Below are 23761 nucleotides of genomic sequence, written 5' to 3' on the forward strand. Positions count from 1 at the left end.
CCTGGAATTTAATCCTGCAGGGGAACCCTGGGAGTCAGTGTGGAAAATAAGTCTTAGAGCTATCCTTCTGAGGGGCAGAGGAATGGAGTGAAGATGGGGTTTTAATTCCCTGACACTTCCATTCCTCTCAGTGTATGGACAGAGCAGATTCCAGTGGCAGAGAAAGCCCTCAGGAGAGATTTGCAGATGTTGACAATTGGTGAGTATTTGGTATGTGCAGACTAGTAAGCACCATGAAAATAGGTGAGATTGCAGGAAGGTACTGACGGCACCTGCCCTGTGGGTTGTCATGGCAGAGGGCAAGGGAAGGGAGGGGAAGCCATGTACCTGCCCTTAAAAATTTTTAAAAAGGGTCGCTTTTGCCCAAATTTCCTTGTTCAGAGCAAGACATATGACCATTTCTAATTCAATAGGGTAGAGATGTCGAATCTGCCCACAGGGAAGGGCACTGCAATGAGAAGGACTGGAACATTTGGCAATGATGAATATACTTTTTCACACTTTTAGAATGATTTTCATGTTCCCAACATCAAGCTAAAAGTGCTGGTCATAGCTTAAAAAAATAACAGCTTCACTGAGGTATAATTCATATGCCATAAAATTTATCCTTTAAAGTGTACCTTTTTGTCGTTTTTCGGTACATCCACAGAATTATACAATCACCACCACTAATTCCAGAATGTTATTATCACGCCAAAAAGGGACTATACTTATTTGCAGTTGTTCCCCTTTTTTGCCTTCTCCTAGGCCCTGGCAACTACTAATCTACTTTCTATCTCACTGGATTTGCCTGTTCTAGATGTCTCAAACAAATGGAATCGTACAGTATGTGGCTTTTTATGACTAGATTTTTTTCACTTAGCATAATGTTTTCAAGGTTCATCCATATTGCAGCATGTATCAGTACTTACTCCTTTTTATTGCCACCTAATATTCCATTGTATAGATACCTCGCAATTTGTTTATCCATTCGTCTTTTGGTGACATTTCTGTAGTTTCCATTTTTGGATATTGTGAATAATGCTGCTATAGACACTTGGAAATAAGTCTTTGTGTGGCAATGTGTTTTGAACGCTCTTGGACATAAACCTAGGAATGGAATGGCTAGATCGTTTGGCAAATGTTGAGGTAAACATTTTGAGAAACTGCCAACTATTTTCCAAAGTAGCTATACCATTTTGCATTCTCATCAGCAATGTAGCATGCTTCCAGTTTCTTCACATCCTCTCTAACATTTATTATTAACTCTCTTTTGATTACTGCCATCCTAGTGGGTATAATATGGCATCTCACAGTAGTTTGGGTTTGCATTTTCCTAATGCTTTATGATGTTGACCACATTTTTATTTGCTTATTGACCATTTGTATATATTTTTTGGAGAGATGTTTAGTCAAATTATTTTCCCTTACCCATTTTAATTAGGCTATGTTTATCATTTTATTGTTGAGTTGTAAGAGTTTTAAAATATGTATTCTGGGTACAGGGTCTTTTCATCAGATTCATTATTTGCAAATATGTTTACCTGTTCCATATGTTGTCTTTTCACTTGCTTGGTGTCCTTTGAAGCAAAAAAGCTTTTAATTTTGATGAAGTCCAATTTATCTGTTTTGCTGCTTTTGTTGCTTATGCTCTTGGTTTCATGTCCAAGAAAACATTGCCTAATGTCACAAAGATGTGAGTTAATTTTTATATGATATGAGATAGGACTCTAATTTACCTCATTTGCCTGTGATTATCCAGTTTTCCTATCACCATTTGTTCAAAAAATTCTTTTTTTCCACTGTTGGTTTATCTTTTCATCCTTGTCAAATAGTCATTAACTTTTTGATGGTATAGCCTAAAACGGCAGCATTTAGGAAATATCTAAATACTGGCACTCAGTGCCAGAGCTGTGTTAGGTGCTTTGTATTTTTCACATAATTCTCCCCACTGTCCCATAAGGCAGGCATCATCTTTCCTGATTTGAAGACACGAAACCAAGGTGCTGCACGATTAGAATTGCCCACATGATTGCAGTTAAAAAGTAAGTGATGGCATCAGGATTAAATTACAGATCTGTCTGATTCTGAATCCATTACCTTTCCTACTGCTACATATAAATATTACTTCATTTGTGATACTGGCCCACAGAGTCCTCTTTCTCAGATGAAATTAAAGCTGACCTACTTTGCTGGTGGTAAGGAAAGCCTAGAGAGTTGGGGACATCCTAGTCACGGAGCTTTTCTGCTAAGTAGACTGCATCCTAAGGAAACAATCGATTTCCTAAAATATCATAGAAACCTCCAGAAAAAAAAAAATCATAGCTATGTTGATTTCTGATTGCAAATATTCACAAAAATGTTTATCCCCTCCTGACCTTGTTAAAACAGTTCCTATGTTAAATGATAGTAAACTAAGCCTGCTGGCCATTACATGACAACTTTGTCTCCATTTAAAATCCCCCAGGAATTAAAGGTAGCCCCTCTGAAGATTAAAGGAACAAGAGAGGCCAAACTAGCCATTTTTCCTGCTTCATGGACATTTTTAGAGCCAGCAGAGCCTGTGGAGCTAGCCCAAAGTGGCCAGGACCAGGAGTCAAGCCAAGCCAGGAGACTCCTGATCTCACAGCCAGAAAGGTAGCAACACAGCGCATATGCACAGAAAGGATGGTTCAAAAAATGCATGCGCCTCATTAAAACAACTTTAAAGAGATCTTCAAAGAAGATAAATAAATTACTCCTAGGCCCACAACCTTAGCGCAATACAAAACCTAATTCTATTTGTACATTTTTCCTTTCAGTTCTTGTCTATATACAGAAACATATTTACATAATTGCAATCACAGTAAGTTTTTATGTACATCTTTTTTCACTTAACGTTATTTCATAAACAAGCTTCATGTTGCTGTGTAGTTTACATACTTACCATCTTTTAAAATAACTTTCTCTATTAAAAAATTGTACATGCCCCTGGCGCAGATTTTGAAAACCCCAGATAAGTTCTAAAGATAAAATATCAGTTATCTCCCAGAGGCAGTCACTGTTTAATATTTTAACACATTTACTTCTTTGACTGTTTTCGATGCATGTATAATTTTGTTTTACATAGTTGAGATCATATAGAATATAAAATTTTATCCTGATTTTTCAGTTAATATTACAACAGAAATATTTTCCCATGCCAATAATGTTAGGTATTTAACTTGAAATTAGTTTTTCAGTCTTATAAATAACTTCTCAGGCTTTGTGTATACTTTTTGTCTACATTTTAGGTTATTGTCTTAAGATAGATTACTAGGGATGGACTTACTAGATCCATGAGCATTTTATGAGCATTTTAAAGGCATACTTATTTTTAAAAGCTCTAGTATCTTCTATCTTTTATATGCATCTTGGTTTATAAAAATACATTTCTTATTGTTGTTCATTTGTGTTATTTCCAGATGTTTTTCTTTTACAAATAACTCTGCCATAAAATTATTTGTGAAAAAATCTTTTGCTTCTTTTGCATAAGGTTTTTATACTGGCTATTTAAAAAGTAGAGTTACTGGGCCAAAGAGCATTAATATGTTTAAGGAATTATTAAGTCTTACTGCCAACTCATTTTCCAGAAAGGTTGTATCAATTTACATTCCCACTTCCATCCCCCAACCTCCATTTTTCATGTCAACAATAAAAAACAACAGCATCGGGTATTACTCAGAAAATTTATTAAATCTAAGTAAGCGAATTCCAGAATCCAAGAAACACATAAAAGCAGGGAGAAACATGTTTGTTCTTATGGTCCCCAGGAGACAAACTAAGTACTATGTTCCTAGAATATTTGCCCTGGGAAATCTATATAGGATGCCACATCCCAGGACTCAGGTAAGGAGGTTAATGGGAAGGGGTCAAGGATCCCATTTTGGAGCATGCAGATGGGTAGACTGTGCTCTGGGAAGGGGAACTGGAGGTGTGGCGTCCAAAAGCACCATAGCTGATCAGCACGGGAGAGGTCAGGTCGGGAAGCAGCTGGCAAGACCTTAGCCATCAGACTGAATGTGAGCCCCAGGCCCAGAGGACCTGGAATTCAATACAGAGAAGGTAAAATTAAAGCCTAGGAACTAAGTAAGTAGGAATCTTTAATCACAACCTAAATTGGCTTAGACAAAAATAGGTAATTTATAAGTTCATAGATAATCCAGAAATAAATCTGCCTTTCTGTGCATCTTGATATAGGGCTCTTAGGACCCAGTCTGTTTTTCTTCTTCTCTTAACTCATTTTGCTCCTAACTCTATTCCCAGGCCACATGCTGTCTCAGGAGGGCAGAATTTACATTTCTCCAAATTCTAGTCCAGTAGGAAAAAGCAAGAGACCGATGCAGAAGTCCCAGCAGAATTTCTGTTGTTTCTCATTCTGTGATTGGGTCATTATGACCTCATCTTTGAACAAGTATCTGTGTCCAGGGAGGGCTACTGTGCTGACTGGCTGAGAATTGAGTTACAAACATCATCCACAGGAGATAAATTGAGGCCTGGCATTACCTGGAAATGGCCCAAGATCATAAAAATTTTTGCGATGACTATCTCTGTGGCCAGTCTAAACCAGTTTTGTGAATTATAAGGTCTGAGAGCAGAGCAAACATTGATCTGTTCTATAGCAGCCCTTCTATCAAAAAAGGTAGACCCAGTAGGGGCTGCACAGCTAGAGTCTCTGGGTAGACACAGGACTCATCATCAAGTGGAGGCTAGACCTTTGTCCCAGAGAGGGCCTTTCTGGTTAAAGCCAGACATATACCAGTAGCTCAGGGTATTGAGACCAGGCACCAGGCAGGGATGGCAGTCAGGGAAGAGGACCTTAACAGGTATGGAGCAGGGTGTAGGCCCTACCTGGGAGTTGGCTTTTAACAGTAGTCACAGTGTGGGAACCAGGTAGACCTAAGTTGCAGTCATGGTTCTGCCACTTCTTAACTCCATGCCCTTAGGAAAATCATTTAACTACTTTGTAGCTTAGCTTACCATTAAATATGGATGTTTATACCTACTTCACAGGGGTGAAGTGAAGCTTAAGAGAGGTAATCATGGCAGGAAAGCCCCAGCATATTTAATATTAGCATGAAAATACCTTATACACCTTAGAGGCCAGAAGAGCTTTGTTCACATTAGGCCTTCGTAATGGGGTTTGAGAGAAAGAGGAAAGCTCATCTGGCCTTAACTGAGAGGACATTGGTTCTGTTGGTTCTAATTGATTCAGGAACTGAAGATCTAAACTCACAGGCTAAAGGTCTACAACAGCATTCAGCTGTCTCTGTACTGATGTTCCCTGGTCTGAAGCAGTGCAATTATAATCACCCTAGTCTAGCCATGAGATAGAATAAGAGATGAGTAATATTCTCTTATTCTGTGTGGTCGTTTCCTTCATGGGGATGGCAGGTAAGGGGAGTATTGATTTGATTTCATTAGTCATTATATTAGGCGTCCATGAAAACACGGTATTTTAAAACCCTTCCTAATGAAGTAAACATCATTTTCATTTATTGTTATTATTATAATTGTATATTCTTTAAAAAAGTTTTAGGGAGATTATCAAAACATCTTCATGTCAAGGATAATTATTATTTCTCTCTTTTCTCTCTCCCTCTCTCTTTTAAAAATCTTTGTGTTGAGGGGGAGGATGTTAAGAACTTTTACACGAGTCTACTCTGTTTCTGTGAGTATGGTACTTTAGATTCCACATATGAAATCCTGCAGTATTTGTCTTTCTCTGTCTGACTTATTTCTCTGAGTAGAATGCCCTGAAGCTTCATCCATGTTATCACAAATGGCAGGATTTTATGCTTTTTTATGACTGAAAAAATATGTATATTACATTTTCTTTGTTCCTCCTTCGATGGACACTTAGACTGTTTCTACACCTTGCTATTATAAATAATGCTATAGTGAACATTTAGATGCAGATAGATTTTTTTGAGAGAGTGATGTCATTTCCTTCAGATTTACAATGAGACGTGGGGTTGCTGGATCATATGGTAGTTCTATTTTTAATTTTTTTAGGAACGTCCATACTGTTTTATTCCCACCAACAGTACACAAATCCTTGCCAACACTTATAATCTCTTTTTGATAATAGCCATTCTAACAAGTGTGAGGTGATACCTCATTGTGGTTTTAATTGCATTCCGCTAGTGATGAGTACTGTTGAGCAACTTCTCCTGTACTTTGACCATATGTATGTCTTTTTGGAAGAATAACTATTCAGATCGTTTGCCCATGTTTAACTCACTTTTTGTTTTGTTTGTTTTGTTGTTGTTGTCGTTCTTGGTATTAAATTGTATGTCTATATATGGATATTAACCCTCTACCAGATATATAGTTTGCAAATATTTTCTTCCATCCTATAGGTTGCTCTTTCATTTTGTTGATCATTTCTTTTGCTGCATAGAAACTTTTTAATTTGATGTAGCCCCATTTGTTTATTTTTGCTTGTGTTATTTGGGTTTTGGGTTTTATATGCAAAAAAAAAAAAAAAAAAAAAAAAAAGATTGCTAAATCCAGTATCAAGAAGCTCTTTCCCTGTTTCCTTTTGGGAGTTTTACAGTTTGAGATCTTACGTTTCAGTCCTTAATCCATTTCAAGTTGATTTTTGTGAGTGGTGTAGGACAGTGTTCACTTTCACTTTTTTACTTGTGAATATCCAGTTTTCCCAACACCATATATTAATTACATTATCTTTTCCACATTGAGTATTCCTGACTTCCTTGTCAAATATTTATTTTATTTTATTTTATTTTTATTTTCCCACTGTACAGCAAGGGGATCAAGTTATTGAATGTATATGCATGGGTTTATTTTAGGGCTCTTGATTCTCTTTCATTGATCTATGTGTCTGTTGTTATGCCACTACCATACTATTTTGATTACTGTAGCTCTGTAGTATAGTTTGACCTCTGGAAGTGTAATGCCTCCAGCTTTCTTCTTTCTTACGATTACTTTTGTTATGGTTCCTATTGATTTTAGGATTTTGATTTAGTCCTATTATTTTAGGACTTTTTTCCCATATAAAAATACAAACTGGAACTTTGATTGGGATAGCATCAGATCTATAGATGGCTTTTGTTAGTATGGACATTTTAACAATATTAATTATTCCAATCCATGGACATAGGATATATTTCCATTTATTTGTGTCTTTTTGAATTTCTTTCACCATATGTCTTAAAGCTTTCAGTATACAGATCTCTCATCTTAAATTGTCAATGAAATATTAGTTTACTTTCTGACATATTTGAAATAATGGGCTTTGCCAGATTCCAAATATCAGTGTCTAAATTCCTAGACTCTCTATTGTGTTAGTTTATTTGAAAGTCTATTCTTGATCGTAGAGCATATTGTTTATATTTTTATAACAGGTCTTAGTAATTTGTAGAATTATTTCTTCTGTATTATCTCATTTGTTCTAAATCATTTTGTTCATTTGCATCTGTCATCAGAACTGATAATACAAAAAGGAAAAATACAAACCAATTTCACTTAAGAATATCAGTGCAAAAATTACATAAAATAATATCAAATACCTATTGGATATTAATAGAACTTCTTTAACCTTAAAACCTAGACATTTAAGATCTTAATTATATTCCCAGAAAATTACATACTTTCCAACTGCTGAAAATATTTTTTGAATTCTCTCAAAATTTTTAAAAATCTCCTTATAATGACTCTTCTACCTTTTATTGTTAAATTGATTTTTTGTTATAGGGAATTGGCACTTTTCCCCATTTTGGTGTGTGTGTGTGTGTGTATGGGAAAACACCAGAAACTTTTTTATTGAATTATTTTTATTGAGGTATTGATACACAATATATATAATAAAGTTACAAGTGTACAATATAGTAATTCACAATTTTTAAAGATTATACTCCATTGATAGTTATTATAAAATAGTGGCAATAATTCCTGTGCCCCAAAATTGATAGGCCCTTAGCCAGACTCATCAAGAAAAATAAAAGAGAGAGAGAGAGAGAGCTCAAATCAATAAAGTCAGAAATGAAAAAGGAGAAGTTACCGTGAACATCACAGAAACACAAGGGGTCATAAGAGACTACTACAAGCAACTATATGCCAATAAAATGGACAACATAGAAGAAATGGACAAATTCTTAGAAAGGTACAATCTTCCAAGACTGAACCAGGGAGAAATAGAAAAGGTAAAAAGACCAGTCACAAGTACTGAAACTGAAACTGTGATTTAAAAACTTTCAACAAACAAAAGTCCAGGACTGGATGGCTTCACTGGCAAATTCTATCAAACATTCAGAGAAAAATTCACACCTGTCCTTCTAAAGCTAGTCCAAAAATTACAGAGGAAGGAACACTCCCAAACTCATTCTCTGAGGCCACCATCACCCTGCTACCAAAACCAGCCAAAGATACCACAAAAAAAGAAAATTATAGGCCAATATCACCAATGATATTGCAAAATTTTTGATAAATGCAAAAATCCTCAATGGAATACTAGCAAACTGAATCCAACAATACATTAAAAGGATCATACACCATGATTAAATGGGACTTATCCCAGGGATGCAAGGAATTTTCAATATGCACAAATCAATCAGTGTGATACACCACATTAACACATTGCAGAGTAAAAAGTATATGATCCTCTCAATAGATACAGAAAAAGCTTTTGACAAAATCCAACACCCATTTATGATAAAAAAAAAAAAACCCTCCATAAAGTGGGCATAGAGGGAACCTACCTCAACGTAATAAAGGCCATGTATGACAAACCTACAGTTAACATCATTCTCCATGGTGAAAAACTGAAAGAATTCTCACTAAGATCAGGAACAAGACAAGGATGTCCACTCTCGCCACTTTTATTTAACATAGTTTTGGAAGTCCTAGTCATGACAATCAGATAAAAGTAAATTAATTTAAAAAATCCAAATTTGAAAGGAAGAAGTAAAACTATCACCCTTGGCAGATGACATGATACTATACATAGAAAATCCTAAAGATGCTACCAGAAAACTATTAGAGCTCTGTAGTTAAATTTATAACTAAGTATTTTATTGTATTTGATGCTATTGCAAATGTAATTGTTTTCTTTCTCTTTTAGATAGTTTGTTGTTAGTATATAGAAATACAACTGATTTTTATGTGTTACTTTTCTATCCTGCAACTCTGCTGAGTTAGTTCTCAATAGTTTCTGGTGGAGCCTTCAGAGTTTTCTATACATCAGATCATGTTATATGTAAATGGAGACAATTTTACTTCTTCCTTTCCAATTTAGACACTTTTGATGTCTTTCCTTGACTAATTGCTTGGGCTAGGCCTTCTAGTGCCGTATTGAATAGGTGTGGTGAGAGTAGGCAGCCTTGTCGTATTCCTGATCTTAGAGAAAAAGCTTTCAGCCTTTCACTGTTGAGTATGATGCTAGCTGAGGGTTTGTCATAAATGGTATTTATCATGTTATATTCCTTTTTTACCTGATTTTTTGAAAGCTTTGATCATTAAAGGATGTTGAATTTTATAAAACATATTTTCTGCATCTATTGAGAGTATCATAAGATTTTTATCCTTCTTACTATTAATGGAGAGAATCATTTATTTATTCACATATTGAAGCATTCTTGTACCCCAGAGATAAATCCCATTTGATCATGGTGTATGATCCTTTTAAAGTACTGTTGAATTTTGTTTGATAGTTTTTTGTTGAGAGTTTTTGCATTTATATTCATTGATGATATTGGCTTGTAGATTTCTTTTCTTGTATGTCCTTATCTAGCTTGATATCAGGGTAATACTGGCCTTATAAAGTATTTGGGAGTGTTCCCTCCTCTTCAAATTTTGGAAGAGCTTGAGAAGGATTAGTATTAATTCTTCTCTAAATATTTGGTAGAACTCACCAGTGAAACCATCTGGGCCTGGCTGTTCTTTGTCAGGAGGTTTTATATTACTGCTTCAATCTCCATAATCACTGTTTATGAACACATAAATGCTGTTCAGATTTTTCTCTTCCTTCCTGATTCATTCTTTGCAGGTTGTATGTTACTGGGAATTCATCTACTTCTTCTAGGTTACCTAATTTGCTGGCAAGTAATTGTTCATAGTAAGAAATATCTTAGTCTGCTCCAAATGAACACAAAAGCAGGCATATGCTCTCCGTACTTTTTATTCATTTATTTATCTATTTATTTATTTTGCATGTTTGCAACAGCAAGGTACAAGTAGAAGAGAAAGGGATTTGTAGTACATATATACATTATGTGTTCAAATCCTATATCTTCTACTTATAGTTTGACCTTGGGAAACTACTCGCTTTTTTGTGCTTTACTTTCATGTTAGTATGTGTAAGAGAGGGATGATAACATTCCTTAGAATTTTGTGAATATTAGATACAATATATGTAAAATGGCTAGAATAGTAAATGCATGGCCCATAGTAGATTTTAAATAAATAGTTGTTAGTGTGATTGCTTGCTTTGTGACAATTTACCCCAAAGCCTAGCAGTTTCAAACAACAATAAAAGTTTATTATTTCACACAGTTTGTGGAGGTCATGAATCTAGTAGCAGCTTGGATGGATGGTTTTAGTTCAAGATCTCTCATCAGGTTGCAATTAAGATGCAGTCAAGGCTGTAGTTTTCTGGAGGCTTGAGTGGGCCTGGAAAATCATCTTTTAAGATAACTCACTCACAGAGATGGTAACTTGGTGCTGGATTTTGGCAAGAGGCCTCACTTCCTTGCCACAAAGTCTTCTCTATGCAACTGCGTGAGTATCCTCATAATATGGTAGCTGACTTCCTTCAAAGCGACTAATCCAAGAGACAGAAGAAAGAAGCTGAAATATTATTTTATGAGATAGCCTAGGAAGTTATAACTTGTCATGCTGTAATAGCTTATTAATGACACAAATCAGCCTATTCACTGTGGGAGGAGACTATACAAAACATAAATACTAAGAAGTGAGAATCTTTTAGGGTCTCTTTTGGAGGGTGACTACCAAAATGCTAATGACAATGATGAAGATTATAAGTACTTTATCTTTGATTCCTTTCAGGCTCATTTGCCTTTTCCCAATCCTCCAAGGATTCTCCCCTTACTCCCAAGATATGTGAGTAATAGCCTGGCCTTTTGAGATTGGTGGGAGTTCTGAGAAAAGTATTAATTGTCCAGCAGCAGTTTCTTCCATAAATAAACAGCTGCATTTGTCCATCTGTGTCTTTCTGTCCTAAAATAGACCTAACCTATGAGAGTCTTTGCCTTGGTCATAAAAGTGAGAAATATTCTTGGTTCACTAAATTAAGAAAAGTAAGATCTCACATTTAGGTAAAGAAGATTGTGTGCCCCAGTGTCCAATTCCCAATTTATATCAAAGCCCTTTTCCCTTTGCACTCTTGGTAAATGGGCGTTAAGCTGCCGCTAAGTTGGACTTCTGACTTCTTAGCTGCCTTCCTAATCTCAGGTGCTGGTTCATCCAGAGTTTGCAGAGATAGTAAAGGAAAAACCAAGTGAGAGAAGAACTCATTTACTGCAGAAATGAGTATTAGTATAGGAAACAATTATGGGGCCTGAGACCAAGGTCTGAATACAAAAAAATTAGATAGAAAAATGAAAACAAAAGCAGACACCAAACCCCACCCCCTGTGGATACAAGCTTATTTACCAATCCAACAGTCTTATATCCACTGTCCCTGCCCTCACCTACCCACAAAGCCAGATGACCCTGGGATCTGAGGCTACAAGGGGGGCTAAGTGGCCTCAGTTGAAGGGACAGGCTGCCCGAGTGTCTGGGACCTAGAAGCAAGTAGGTCACCCCTGCCTGCTGTGCCTAGAAATCCAACCATATGATTCTCTGTAAAATCCTTCATTTGTTCTCAAAGTATGATCCCTGAATCACTTGTAATAAAACTACCCAGGGTTTTGTTTGTGTTTTAGGGCTGGTTAGTCCACTGAATTCCAGACAGGGGCTGCTGAGGGAGTGTTCTAACCATGGGGTGCCACCGTGGTACCAAAAGACAAATGTCAGAAAGAATTTTAAAGAATTATGCAGTGATTTAACCAGAAAAGAGGTCCAATGTGACCGTCAGTTCAGAATGGTGGGGACCAGTCAAAGTGAAGAATAACAGGTAAGAACTAGCGATGAGAGGTAGCCAGGGCAGTAAAGTGCCATTCATAGACTGGTGCCAGTGTGTAAATTGTGTGTCCATAATGAGATAAATATAGAAGCTGAAAGAAAGCATTTAGAAACTTTAATAGCAATTTGACATTGCTTCAACATTCAAGTTCATGATTGGTAGACTTTTCTAAAATACAAGTTTGCGATGGAAGAGAAATAGAGAGGCATTGGTATAGGTAAACTCAGGAAACATCAGCCAATATATACAGCCAGATTTTTATACACTCCTGACACATTTGTACAAGTGATTTAGGTTTGTCAAAAACGACAAAGGCGGAGTTCCCATTGTGGCACACTGGAAACGAATCTGACTAGGAACATGAGGTTGCGGGTTCAATCCCTGGCCTCGCTAAGTGGGTTAAGGATCCGGCGTGAGCTATGGTGTAGGTCACAGACGCGGCTCAGATCTGGTGTTGCCGTGGCTCTGGCATAGGCCAGCGGCTACAGTTCCGATTACACCCCAAGCCTGTGACCCTCCATATGTCATATGCCGTGAGTGCGGCCCTAAAATGACAAAAGACAAACAAACAAAAAAACAAAGGCCAGTTTTTAATCACAAGACCTGGCACATAGTCGGTGCCTAGAAATTCCTTAGAAATGAACTGCATAAGAAGGCCTTCTTCCTCTTAGTCAGTTCTCAACCTGAGTAAGAAGGGTGACCTATACCACCAGCCCCGAAGTCTGAAGTACTGCTCCCGCCTGCTTCATTACTGTCCTTTCAATATCTGGCTGCTCTAGGCCGGCTCAGCCTTTGCGGAAGCTGGGGTTCCCCTCCCAGCTACCTGGAGTCTAAGTGGAGTTTGGTAAAGTTTAAACAACCCCATGTAGGGTGGATGAAAAGCAATCTCCATTTCTTTTGAATAAGAAGCAAGAACAGGAAAAAAGGCGCCTCCCCCTCTCCTCCACTTGCTCATTAGGATTCCAGGTTACAGCAGTGGTGCCTGGCCATCTAATTGGATCCGTGCGCACACGGGTCTGCGCGGCTCCATTGAAGGCTGACATTTCTAACTAACTGACCTTTTCAGGACCACTGGTACTCCCATAATGAGTGTGCAGCGGCATTGTGTGGACACAATACAGCAGACTTCACAGTGCCCAAAGAATGCAGGATTGAAAACTATTCAGAATTCCCAATCTCAAGTTAGCAAAATGAGAAAATTGGGTCCCAACATTCATCAGTGTGTTATTGTGCAGGTATCGATTTCAATGCCCTTTCATTTCTTTCAGAAAAAAAAATGTTGTATTATAGAAGTCTAAATTAACTTTTGTTCTGTTATTTTCCCCCCGTACCTATAAAAAGGTCAAATGCATTCATGAGGCTGAGATAGATTTGCTGGATTTAAGCACTGAGATAGCAGGCAACCTTCCAATAACCTTTCAGGAGACATCGGCTCTTCCATGAACGATAATTGATGTGCTCATTAAGGCCGTAAAATTCTTCAGGACTCACCTAAAGGAGAGCAGTTATAGGGCGGGTGGCAAAAACATGTTGTTTAGAACAATGAGATAATGATTCAGATATTTGAAATAATTGTGGTCCATTCAGTGTTTCTGGGACAGGAAGGGGACTTCAAAAGGAGTCTAACAAGACGGGAAAAGGGAACAGGATCCAGCAGGACAATGACGATTGGGCCCAGACGGGGAAGGACGTGATTTTCTGAGTGTCCCCTGGGTCCACAGCAGAGAATTAGAACCCTTTTCTCCATATGACTGCATAAGGAGCATGATGGATTTATCAGGGCCACTTTCTTCCCTCTAAAAGACGGGGTATGGAGTAGGAAGCAGATACAGTGGCAGCTTTTCTGAAGAGACATCGCCAGCAGTGAGTGGATGTGTGTCCCCTCCTCTAGTGTCCCTCTGAGAATTAGACACATTTCCACTGATGTATCCAGTCCCAGATAAGGCCACCCAAGGACTACGTTCTGCAAGTATTTATGAGCACATGCGCTTGGTACTGAAAGGAATCTAAAAGATTATCTAATTTCAATTCAATTCAGTTCAATTCAAGCCAGTAAGTGTTTCTTAAACATTTATCTTGTTTCAAAAGCTAGGTATAAAGAACCCACCAGAGACATAGTCTCTAACGCTAAGGCATTTTTAGTCCAGAGCTCCCTGCCTTCACTTTGAAGATGAATGTTGAGGATCTCCCTTACACAAAGGACTTGGCTGTGCTGGGTACTGTTTATTTTATAATTCGCTAAATCCTAATTAGCATCCTGTGGTTAGAAATATTAGCACCCCATTTTAAAGCAGCAGCAGCTACAGTTTAGGCAGGTTGTGTGATTCACTCAGAATCAGGTTGTAAGTGGCTAAGCATGTTGACTCCAACGTTTGGGCTTTTTTGCTTCCTTTCTTTCGGGAAGGGTCCTCTTTGACTTTGATTTTGTCTACTCACACAAGAGTGGAGAAGTTTCTGGTAGCATAAGTCTTTTTACTGGGCAACTTCCATGTGCAAAGGCAGAACTACATCTTATAATTATGAGAAAAGCATGGTACCATAACTAAGGTACTCATTAAGTCTGGGCAGTTCTTTAGGACTAGTCAAAAGAAAGTGGTTGTGGAGTATATTATCCAGCTCAAGAGTAAAATAAAGGCATGACACATGGGCTGCCAACCACTTACCTCATCTACCATGACGTCACTAAGTCATAAATCTTTTCTAGTCAGCCTGGATTCAGTTTCAAATTCTTTCTATGTAATATTCTAGCCAGTCACTAATCAAACACTGATATCTGCACGTGAGATAAAACCTACTTACTATACCTGAACTAGACTAACTGCTTCATTTTGCCTGTGAGGACAGAGGACTTGCCTAAGGTCTTAAAGTGAAAGAGTGGCAACTCGGGGAAGTATATATAGATCCTGGCACTTATAAGAGGGCTGTCTCAGGCCTAAAGCCTGAGGGAAAGTGTCAAGGTTGGTGAGGATGTTGGCAGAACTTAGTGCTTGCTTCCTCTGATCTGTACCTGCTACTCGTGTTCTGCTCCCCATCACTCATTTGACCTACAGATTTATTAAGTACATACCAAGTGCCAGCACTGGGGAGACTCGAAATAACCCAGGTATAGCAGGCTACTTCTTTAAAAAGTGCAAATAGCATCTTCTGTTACTCACTGGTGGGAGACAGTATGAATACTCTGTCCTGGGCCTTGGTTCTTCTCTGGTATCTCCCAGGTTGTGGATCCCACACTGCTGATAACCAAAGGAACTTATGCCTCTGAAGCCAATACTCCAAAGGAAGTGGGACAGGACAGGCCTGTACCATCCTGGGCCTCCTGCCACCCTGGCTTCTGCCAGACCGAACACTCCAAGCTAAGCAGTACCAACAATGATAACAATAATAAGCAACGCTTGTTGAGTGCCTACTACAGCTCAAGTACTACTATTCTAAGTGCATTTGACATATTAACTCACATAATAGTCACAAAAGCCTTTATGAGTAGAGACTGTAACTGTTACCATTTAACAGATGAGTAAACTGAGCCCCAGAGAGGGCAGTAACTTCCTCAAGATTTCAGGGCTAGTAAGCAGCAAAGGGGAGATTTGATCCCAGGCAGCTCCAGAGTCTACTCTCAACCACCATGCTCTGCTGTCTCTCATGTAGATGCTCTCTCCCTAAGAACCAGGAAAAAAAATCTCGAAAGCTCATTGCAGGAGGAATAAAGGCTGCAATGCTGGCTGATGTGGCTGCTCCTTTATGTCTCATGTAGACCATGGGGGCTGGAGCATTCCATAGGAACCTCTTTCATTCTCTCAGCCTGGCGACCACACCCTATTCCTGCAAAACAAATCTGCTGCTCCCCGCTGCAGGTGGACTCCTTCCTCACGCTCTGTGCAGTCCTTCAGGCTTCAGGCTTCAGGCTGCTGCTGGTCATGTTTGCTCAGTCCTTCCAGGGCCCTAGGTCCGTGAATCAAGGTAAATTTAAGTCACAGTTTCAGTTAGAGCCATGGAGGCTCTGAACTGTGTGAACTAGGCATCCCGCACAGTGACAAAAGCACTTTTCACTGAGATAACATAGCCTTATCCCTTGTCTGAGAAAGGTTTTTTGTTTTGTTTTGGTTAGCATAGTTTGGGCCTTATTCTTTAGGACTGATCAACCATTCTCTGCACTATTGTTCTGAGCCATATTCAGGTCCTTCTACCTCTTCCTAGGGACTAGTCCTCATATAAGAAAAACAAAACAAAACGCTAACTATCAAGGGTTACATCTTTATTACCCAAGAAGAACCTCATGCACTGGCTCTGATGTGTTTGTTCACTTTACTATTGGATTGTTTGTGTGTTTCAGTCTAAGTCTCCTTCTTATAGGAGCACAGAGGAAGGCGGGTACTAATTGGGAAAAGGGACCATGGAGTACCAATTTATCCCACTGCATGGAGATGAATTGGACATGCCTCTGCCTGCCTCAAGAAGAATGCAGTCTCTGTGAGATACAAATGAGTAATGCATGTAGTATGATAAAGGTGACGATTGACTTAAATATAAGGTACAGTGGAAGCAAAGGGACAAGGGGTCAACTCTTTTTGAAGGCAGAAAGAGAAAGCTTCGAGAAGAGGAAATATAAATTTGGTCTTAAACAATGAATAGGAATTCACAACGCAGATGAAAACAAGGGCGGGAGAGGTGATGGGAGGGTATTCTAAGCAAAAAGGACAACATCTGCAAAGGCACAGAGGCACACTGAGAATGGCTGGAGGGATAGAATAGTTATCAATCTCTGTCTTTTCTGATATGGGGCATATGACTTGTTGGGTGGGGGAGGCATGTGACTTTGAACATGAGAGATTAGTTTGTGTATGTTTCAGGAAGAAGGGAGTGATCACTGGTGTCAAAAGAGATAAGATTTTTTTTTAAGTGTCCATAGATGTCAACTACAAAAAGTCATTATAGAGTGGGGTAGGGCCGGGGCGTGGGGTAGGTACCTGATTGCAGTGGGTGGAGTAATCAGTAGAACGTGAAGGAGAGATGACAAGTGTAAACTATAGTCCTATGTTGTCTTAAAGCGTGGCTGGGAAAGAAAGGAAAGAGGAGATGTAAGGCTGAAGGATAGCTTTTTTTGTTTTAAGTGGAGAGGGATTTGAACATGTTCCTAAACTGTGGGGTAGGACTTGGAGGCTGTGGAGAGGGAGAGCTTAAAGATGCTCGGTTGAGAGGGCATAAAGTCAGAGCTAGGGCCCTGAGAAACTCAAGTAGGTAGGAGCCAGAGAACAGGATTCATTGTAGGTGGTCGATAATCTGCAAAGATCAGCATGGCCGGTGAGTTGGCAGAAGGAAGAAAGTAGTGAGCTCTATAGGTCAGGGATGATACAACCTTCCCCACAGGTCATTTGTGAGGACTAAAAGCAGTAACACTGTGTGTGTGAGTGTGTGTGTGTGTGTGTGTGCACGCAGGCTTATATCCTATCATATTCAATATAGGGGCCCCAAACATGGGGATGAGGAAGAAGCAGAAGCTAATGCTGAGTCATAGTTTGACATGTTGTATCTGCCCACTCTGATAAGACAGGAAAATGCTTAACGCAGAGCATTCTGGCTCTGCTTTTAATTTGCTAGGATTTAAGTCATTTCACCTCTCTCACTCTCAGTTTTCTTATTTGTAAACTGAGGTTTATTAGATCATTTCAAAGTGTATTTTTGATTAAAATGTCCTGTGAATCTATGCTTCTGTGAAAATCAGAATTTAGATTTCAGCTTTTACTTTGAATGTGAGTGTGCACAATAAAATTTTATTATGGACACTGAAATTTGAATATCATGTAGTTTTACATGTCACACTTCTTTCAATTATTTTTTAGCCATTAAAAAATATAAAAACTATTTTAGCTCATAGGCCATATAAAACCAGGTGGCAGCAGGCCAGGTTTAGCTTGTGGACCACAGTTTACCTATTCATGAGTCTCAAAAGACTGTCCTACCATCATTTAAAGTCTTTTGAACGTAATATAAAACCAAATTTTAAGATATTTTATATCAAAAAGCTATTCTTAGAAATTTGTATAAACTATAAGCAAAATATCACCTCATTAAAAAACTTTGGAAACCATAAAAATTTTTAAATCACCTGTAATTCTATAACCCTAACTTAACCACTATTGTCCCAATGTAAGGTAATTTTATTAGACAAAACTTTTTCTTTTTAAGGCACACTTGCTCTGGGCCGTTGAAAGTTGTCTTTTTTTTTTAAACCATCCTAACCATTTTTAATTGTGCCGTTCAGTAGTGTTAAGTGTATTGGTATTGTTGGGAAGCATATCTCCAAAACTTTTTCATCTTGCAAATCTGAAATGCTATGCTTGTTAAACCGCAGCTTCCCTCGTCCCTTTCCCCCCAGCCCCTGGTAATCACCATTCCACCTCTGTTTCTATGAATTTGACTACTTTAGCTAACTTAGGTAAATGGAACCACATAGTAGTTGTCTTTCTGAAACTGGCTTATCTCACTGAGCGTAAGGTTCTCCCTTAGCATGGCATCCTGTTGTGGCATGTGACAAGATCTCCTTCTCCATAAGACTGAATCATGTGTCATTGTGCATGTATGCCATATTTTGTGTATCCATTCATCATCAGTGGACATTTGAGTTGTTCTCATCTCCTGGCTGTCGTGAATAGTGCTGCTGTGAAGATGGGTGTGCAAAATGTCTCTTCCAAACCCAGATTTTAGTTCTTTTGGATATATGCCCAGCAATGGGATTGCCAGATCATATGGTATTTCTAATTTTAATTTTTTAAGGAACCTCCATTCAACTTTGTTTTAGGGTTCTCTTTCCTTCCTTCCAAGAGCTCCGGCAGAATACCATTTGTCTCTCTTCTCTTTTGTCTTTTGACAAATCAGACTTGTGACTGCTCATAGCTTTCTTTAGAGGGTCAATAATCCGTAGGAAGACTTTAGCACCCACGGGAGAAGAACCAGGCTAGCCGTGATAATGAGAAACCTGAATGGAGGTCCAGATCAGTGTTAATTCTGTTAGTTTTCATTTCATTTATCACTCTGATTTTAGTTTTTGAAACTGCTGTGCTGAGGACAATGACTTGATGAGGTCATCCTCAGTGAAATGCATCCATCTACCTTCCCCCAGAAAAGACCAAAACGACTTCAAAGGATGCGGCTGCAGGAATGATGGGAAATGGAGTGGTGAAGTGTGAGGAGTGTGGGCTGGTGGGGAGAGGGTTTGCTAGGAAATTGAAACCCTGAATGCAGAAAAAGATGTAAATGTTGTTTCCCAGATTTTATAGCTCCCAGATGCCTCCTCTAATTGCATAGCTAACCCTGAGTTTATTAAGTTATTTTCCAGAGTCAAACTCATTTGTATACATGTCAGAATATAAACTGAATTTTAAAAGTAAGGTCCTTGGATTAAAATTCAGGGATGATAAACAAACTCATTTAGAATGTAAGATTTGCATGTCATTTGCATGTGCCCAAATGCAATTACATGTGCTCTGTAAATATGCATTTCACATTTATTTGTCATGATAGAACAGTATGGAAGAAATTAATTGCCACAGATTTTTTTTAATATTTAAAGGAAAAAAATGATGGCTCTTAAAATAGACTCTGCCAGTACATGATTCAATGTGCAGAAACTGGCAAGAAGAGATAAGGATCCTTCAAAAACCATAAATTCCCACTGCAACATCTGTAGTAGTTCAAAATCACATGGTTTATGGAGGCCCCTTTTGCCTTCTCCATGGGTATTACCATAGTGTTCTGTAGATTTATCGCTGGCTCAGTGCAAGGACAGTTTTACTAGCAAAGCTTTAAAAGGGGAAGGGTTTTTTTTTTTTTTTTTTTTTTCTTTGAAAGTTCAGGATTGAATTGAAATGAAATAGCTGTTCTAGCTTTGGAAATTTCCAGGCAAACCAGAGTCTCCCCTATACTTCCACACTGTCTATAACCGCTGCTTCTCTCTCCTTTTTTACATTTTGTAATAAGAGATAGCTTGAATAAACAGGATTCTCTCCCTAGATTAAAAAGACACCTTTAAAATTGGGAAGCCTAGGCAATGTTAATGCCACTATAGGAAAACTTTTTATTTTATTTAATATTTTAGACTAACATGCAGTTAAATTGACGTATGTGTGTGGCTCTATGAATTTTAACGTAGGTATGTATTCGCGTATCTGCCACCACAGTCGGGAGAGAGAGCTGTTCTCTCATCCTAAGAGACTCCCTTGTATTATCCTTTTGTCGCAGTCTTTTCCTAACCCTTAGCAAACACCGATCTGTTCTCCATCACTAGTAGTTCTGTCTTTTCAAGAATTCATAAAAGTGGAATCATACAACAGGCAACCTTTTGAGACTGGCTTCTTTCACTTATTTAATGCTTTTGTGATTATCCCAGTTATGTGTAGCAGTGGTTTATTTTTTTCATTGCTGAGTACTATTTACTCGTACAGAATACCACAGTTTGTTTATATTGCATTTACCACTGAAGGACTTTCGGCTTGTTTCCAGCCGAAACAACTGTGGAGAGAGAAGCTACGAGCATTTCTTTACAGGTTTTATGTGAACATAGTTTCTGTTTCTCTAGGTAAATTCCTAGCAGTGGGATTGCTGGGTCACGTGATGGCGATGTCTGATGTTTTAAAGAACTACACCAGTTTGCATTCTGATCGGCACGGTATGAAGGCTGTGATCGCTCTTCTTCCTCGCCAGGGTTTTTCAGAATTTTTAATTGTCAGTATTTTTCAAAATTTTAGCCAGTCCAATAAATTTGTGGTAATAGCTTATTGCAGCTTTAATTTGCATTCCCTAATATCTAAAGATGCTGAGCAAGGAAATGCTTTTGGTAATATAGATAATGTATGAATTTGTCTCTCAAGCTTCTACACTGTGTTAGTGCCTAATATGCATGTTAACTTGTTTAAACATCACAATTTTGTGAGTTAGTTATTAATTATCCCCTTTTAAAGGTTGGAAAGACTAAGGCCAGAAGAACTCCTTATCCTCTTAGTCAACAGATCTGTGCCAGTTGCTCAGCCCAGCACTGGGCACACAGAGGTGTCCCTGCCTTTGGCAGTTATATAGTTTAGTAGGAAAGATGCATACGTATAAACAAAGAGGTGTTCTGTGTGGATAGGACATGAGTAGAGTGAGAGGCAAGCCGGGAGATGAGCTTTAGTTGCCATGGTTCTGAAATATCCCAGTGAAAATATGAGAACTAAGAGACCAAAGGTAATATGAACCTGTGGAGGAGTCTGGACTCAAAGTGACATCCGGTCCATTTCTCCATCTATGAAGCTGGGAAGCTACAAAACACATTCACCATCTGCCACCTCTCTCTCCTGGATCAGCAGCGAGCCCACAGCAGAAGTGGCACCATCTCCTTTTCCTGACCCCGCCTTGGACTGGGAGGGCCAGCAGTTGGCAGGTGGGGAATGGAGAAAGTGCAGGACTCCTACTCTAATATTTGAATGCCCAGAAGCCTCCCTGCTCTTCACCTACTTGGTACCTGTTAATTGTTGAGAGTTACATGTCCCAACTCGACTGAGCACCCTTCACCCAACATGTGTGGTGCTGTCACTTTGAACAGAGATGTGTAGTGCACGGGGAAGAGCATCGTGTGTGGAGTTAGAAGTCTTGACCTCAAGTATGGTTTCAGTCCTTTCCCACTTTGGTTCTTTTCCTCGGCCTCAGCTTGCTCGTATGCGTAGACGAATAGGTTAACAGTTTCCTTCAGCCAACATCCAAATTTATCATCAACTCTTATCTCTTCCACTCCCAAACTGCATCTTGAACTTACCTGTTGCTTTTCATCTCTACCATGTTTTGCTTTTAGCCAACAACCCCTCTCTCGCTCAGACTACTTTAATAGCCTTCTACTTGGGCTGCCAGTTTTACCTCTTGCCACCATACGGTCTGTTATCCACAGGTCAGTCAGTGACTTTTTAAGATCTAAAATCAGGGAGTTCCTGTTGTGGCTTAGCAACTTGTTGTCTCTATGAGGATGTGGGTTCGATCCCTGGCCTGGCTCAGTGGGTTAAAGATCTGGTGTTGCCATATGCTGCAGCATAAGTTGCAGATGCGGTGTGGCTCCAGTATTGCTGTGGCTGTGGCACAGCTGCAACTCTGATTTGACCCCTAGCAAGGGAACTTCCATATGCCACAGGTACAGCCAGGAAAAAAAAAAAAAAAAAAAAAAAGATCTAAAATCACATCATATCACCCTCCTGATTAAAATTCTTTAATAGCTTCCCATCACTCAAAATCCAAAATCAAAAGTCCTTATCATGGTCCATAGAGCTATTTTGGTTTGGGCTTTTGTATCTCTCTCACCCTCTTTCATATCACTCTTGTCTCATTCATTATGCTCCAACCAAACTGTTGTCCTTTTTTGCTCCTTAGATAAATCAAGCCTTCTCTCATACCTGGCCTCTGTGCTTATTGTTCTTTTTATCCGTAATGCCTCCTTTCCCAGAATGTTTTCTGACTATTCTATTGAAAATTGCCTTCTCTGTTTACTTGCTAACTCACTACCCCACTACCTTTCCTTCATAAAACCTATTGTAAACAATATTTGTTATTTTATTATATTTTATTACATGTATTATACATCATTGTATAATACAATATTATATACCATATATCTTCAAATATTTTTATTATTATAATCCCAATGAGAAAAGAAACTTGCCTATCACAAGTTTATACTGGCACATAGTAGAGGCTTGATAAATATTTGTCAAATAATGAATTATCTCAGTCTCTTTAAGCACTGGTATTTCTTCTCTCCTAAGCTCATTCTGCTCAGCTCTATGCACTGGGTACCTCACAAAGTTGTTGTGTTAAATGAGATAAGGCATATTGAGACACTAAGTGAAGTATAGGAATTATTATGAGTATCATCATCTTTGTCATCGTCCAAGACACTTTCCCATCTGACACTGATTTTTTTTTTTTGTTATTGATTTTGTTGTTGTTGTTGTTTTTGTTTGTTTCTAGGGGAATCTTCCAATGAGAGATCCTTTTTCTTTTCTTCTGTGCAGTAGACACCTGGCAATGTCTGGTTTATAGCCTGATTCAAGGTGTCACAACTATTTATCCTCAAGCTATAGGCTCGGTTATCATTCCAGCAAGTAAGTTTTCAGAAAGGATAGGCTTAGGCATTTGAGGGAGAGAGGAGAAATGAATTAGGATCACAGAATTATTGAGCCACAGAATGTCAGCACTGGAAGCTCTCCAAAAGACACTCCAATCTGATGGCTTGCAGATTCCTACCATTTCTTGGAGGAGGCTTGAGGGCTACCCTGGTGGGTGAAGGGGATGCTGAGGCCCCCAAGAAGGGATTTGTGCAACATTATACAGAACATTTTAACAGAACAAGGACAAGTATCTGGGCTGTCTTCCTTTACCCCTACTCTTACTGTTGCTTCTCCTAAAAATCTAAATTCATCCACTTGTATCCACCTCTACTATCAACAACCTAATCCAGAAGGTCACGGTCTTTGATCTGAACTACAGCAGCCTCCTAACTGGTCTCCCTGAACCCACTTGTCAAACATATTTCAGCACCACACTTTTCCCATCTCCGCTGGCTTACAACTTTTCAGCTTTTCCAAGACTTTTGAGGTAATCTCTCCAGTCTTGTCTCATACCCCTGCCCTGCCCCAACATTCT

The 23761-nt window shown here is 38.7% G+C and overlaps 1 protein-coding gene across 13 annotated transcripts in view; it reads left to right on the top strand.

Annotated features, from left to right (window-relative positions):
- LOC100737108 (AGBL carboxypeptidase 4) overlaps positions 1 to 23761 on the top strand; it is a 1252169-nt gene that overhangs the window by 931632 nt on the left and 296776 nt on the right. The window contains exon 7 of one of the 13 annotated variants that reach the window (XM_084965134.1): positions 20676 to 22287. The exons of the other annotated variants lie outside the window; for them this stretch is intronic. Coding sequence (XP_084821260.1) covers positions 20676 to 20953 — 278 coding nt within the window. The 3' untranslated portion in view covers positions 20954 to 22287. Of the gene's footprint in view, positions 1 to 20675; positions 22288 to 23761 lie in introns of those variants that run through there. 13 annotated transcript variants of the gene reach the window in all.

This window comes from Sus scrofa, chromosome 6 (assembly GCF_054392235.1).
Source record: "Sus scrofa isolate SSC_HxYL_T2T_F1_AM1 chromosome 6, Sscrofa_HxYL_maternal_Yorkshire_Landrace_v2.0, whole genome shotgun sequence".
NCBI lineage: Eukaryota > Metazoa > Chordata > Mammalia > Artiodactyla > Suidae > Sus > Sus scrofa.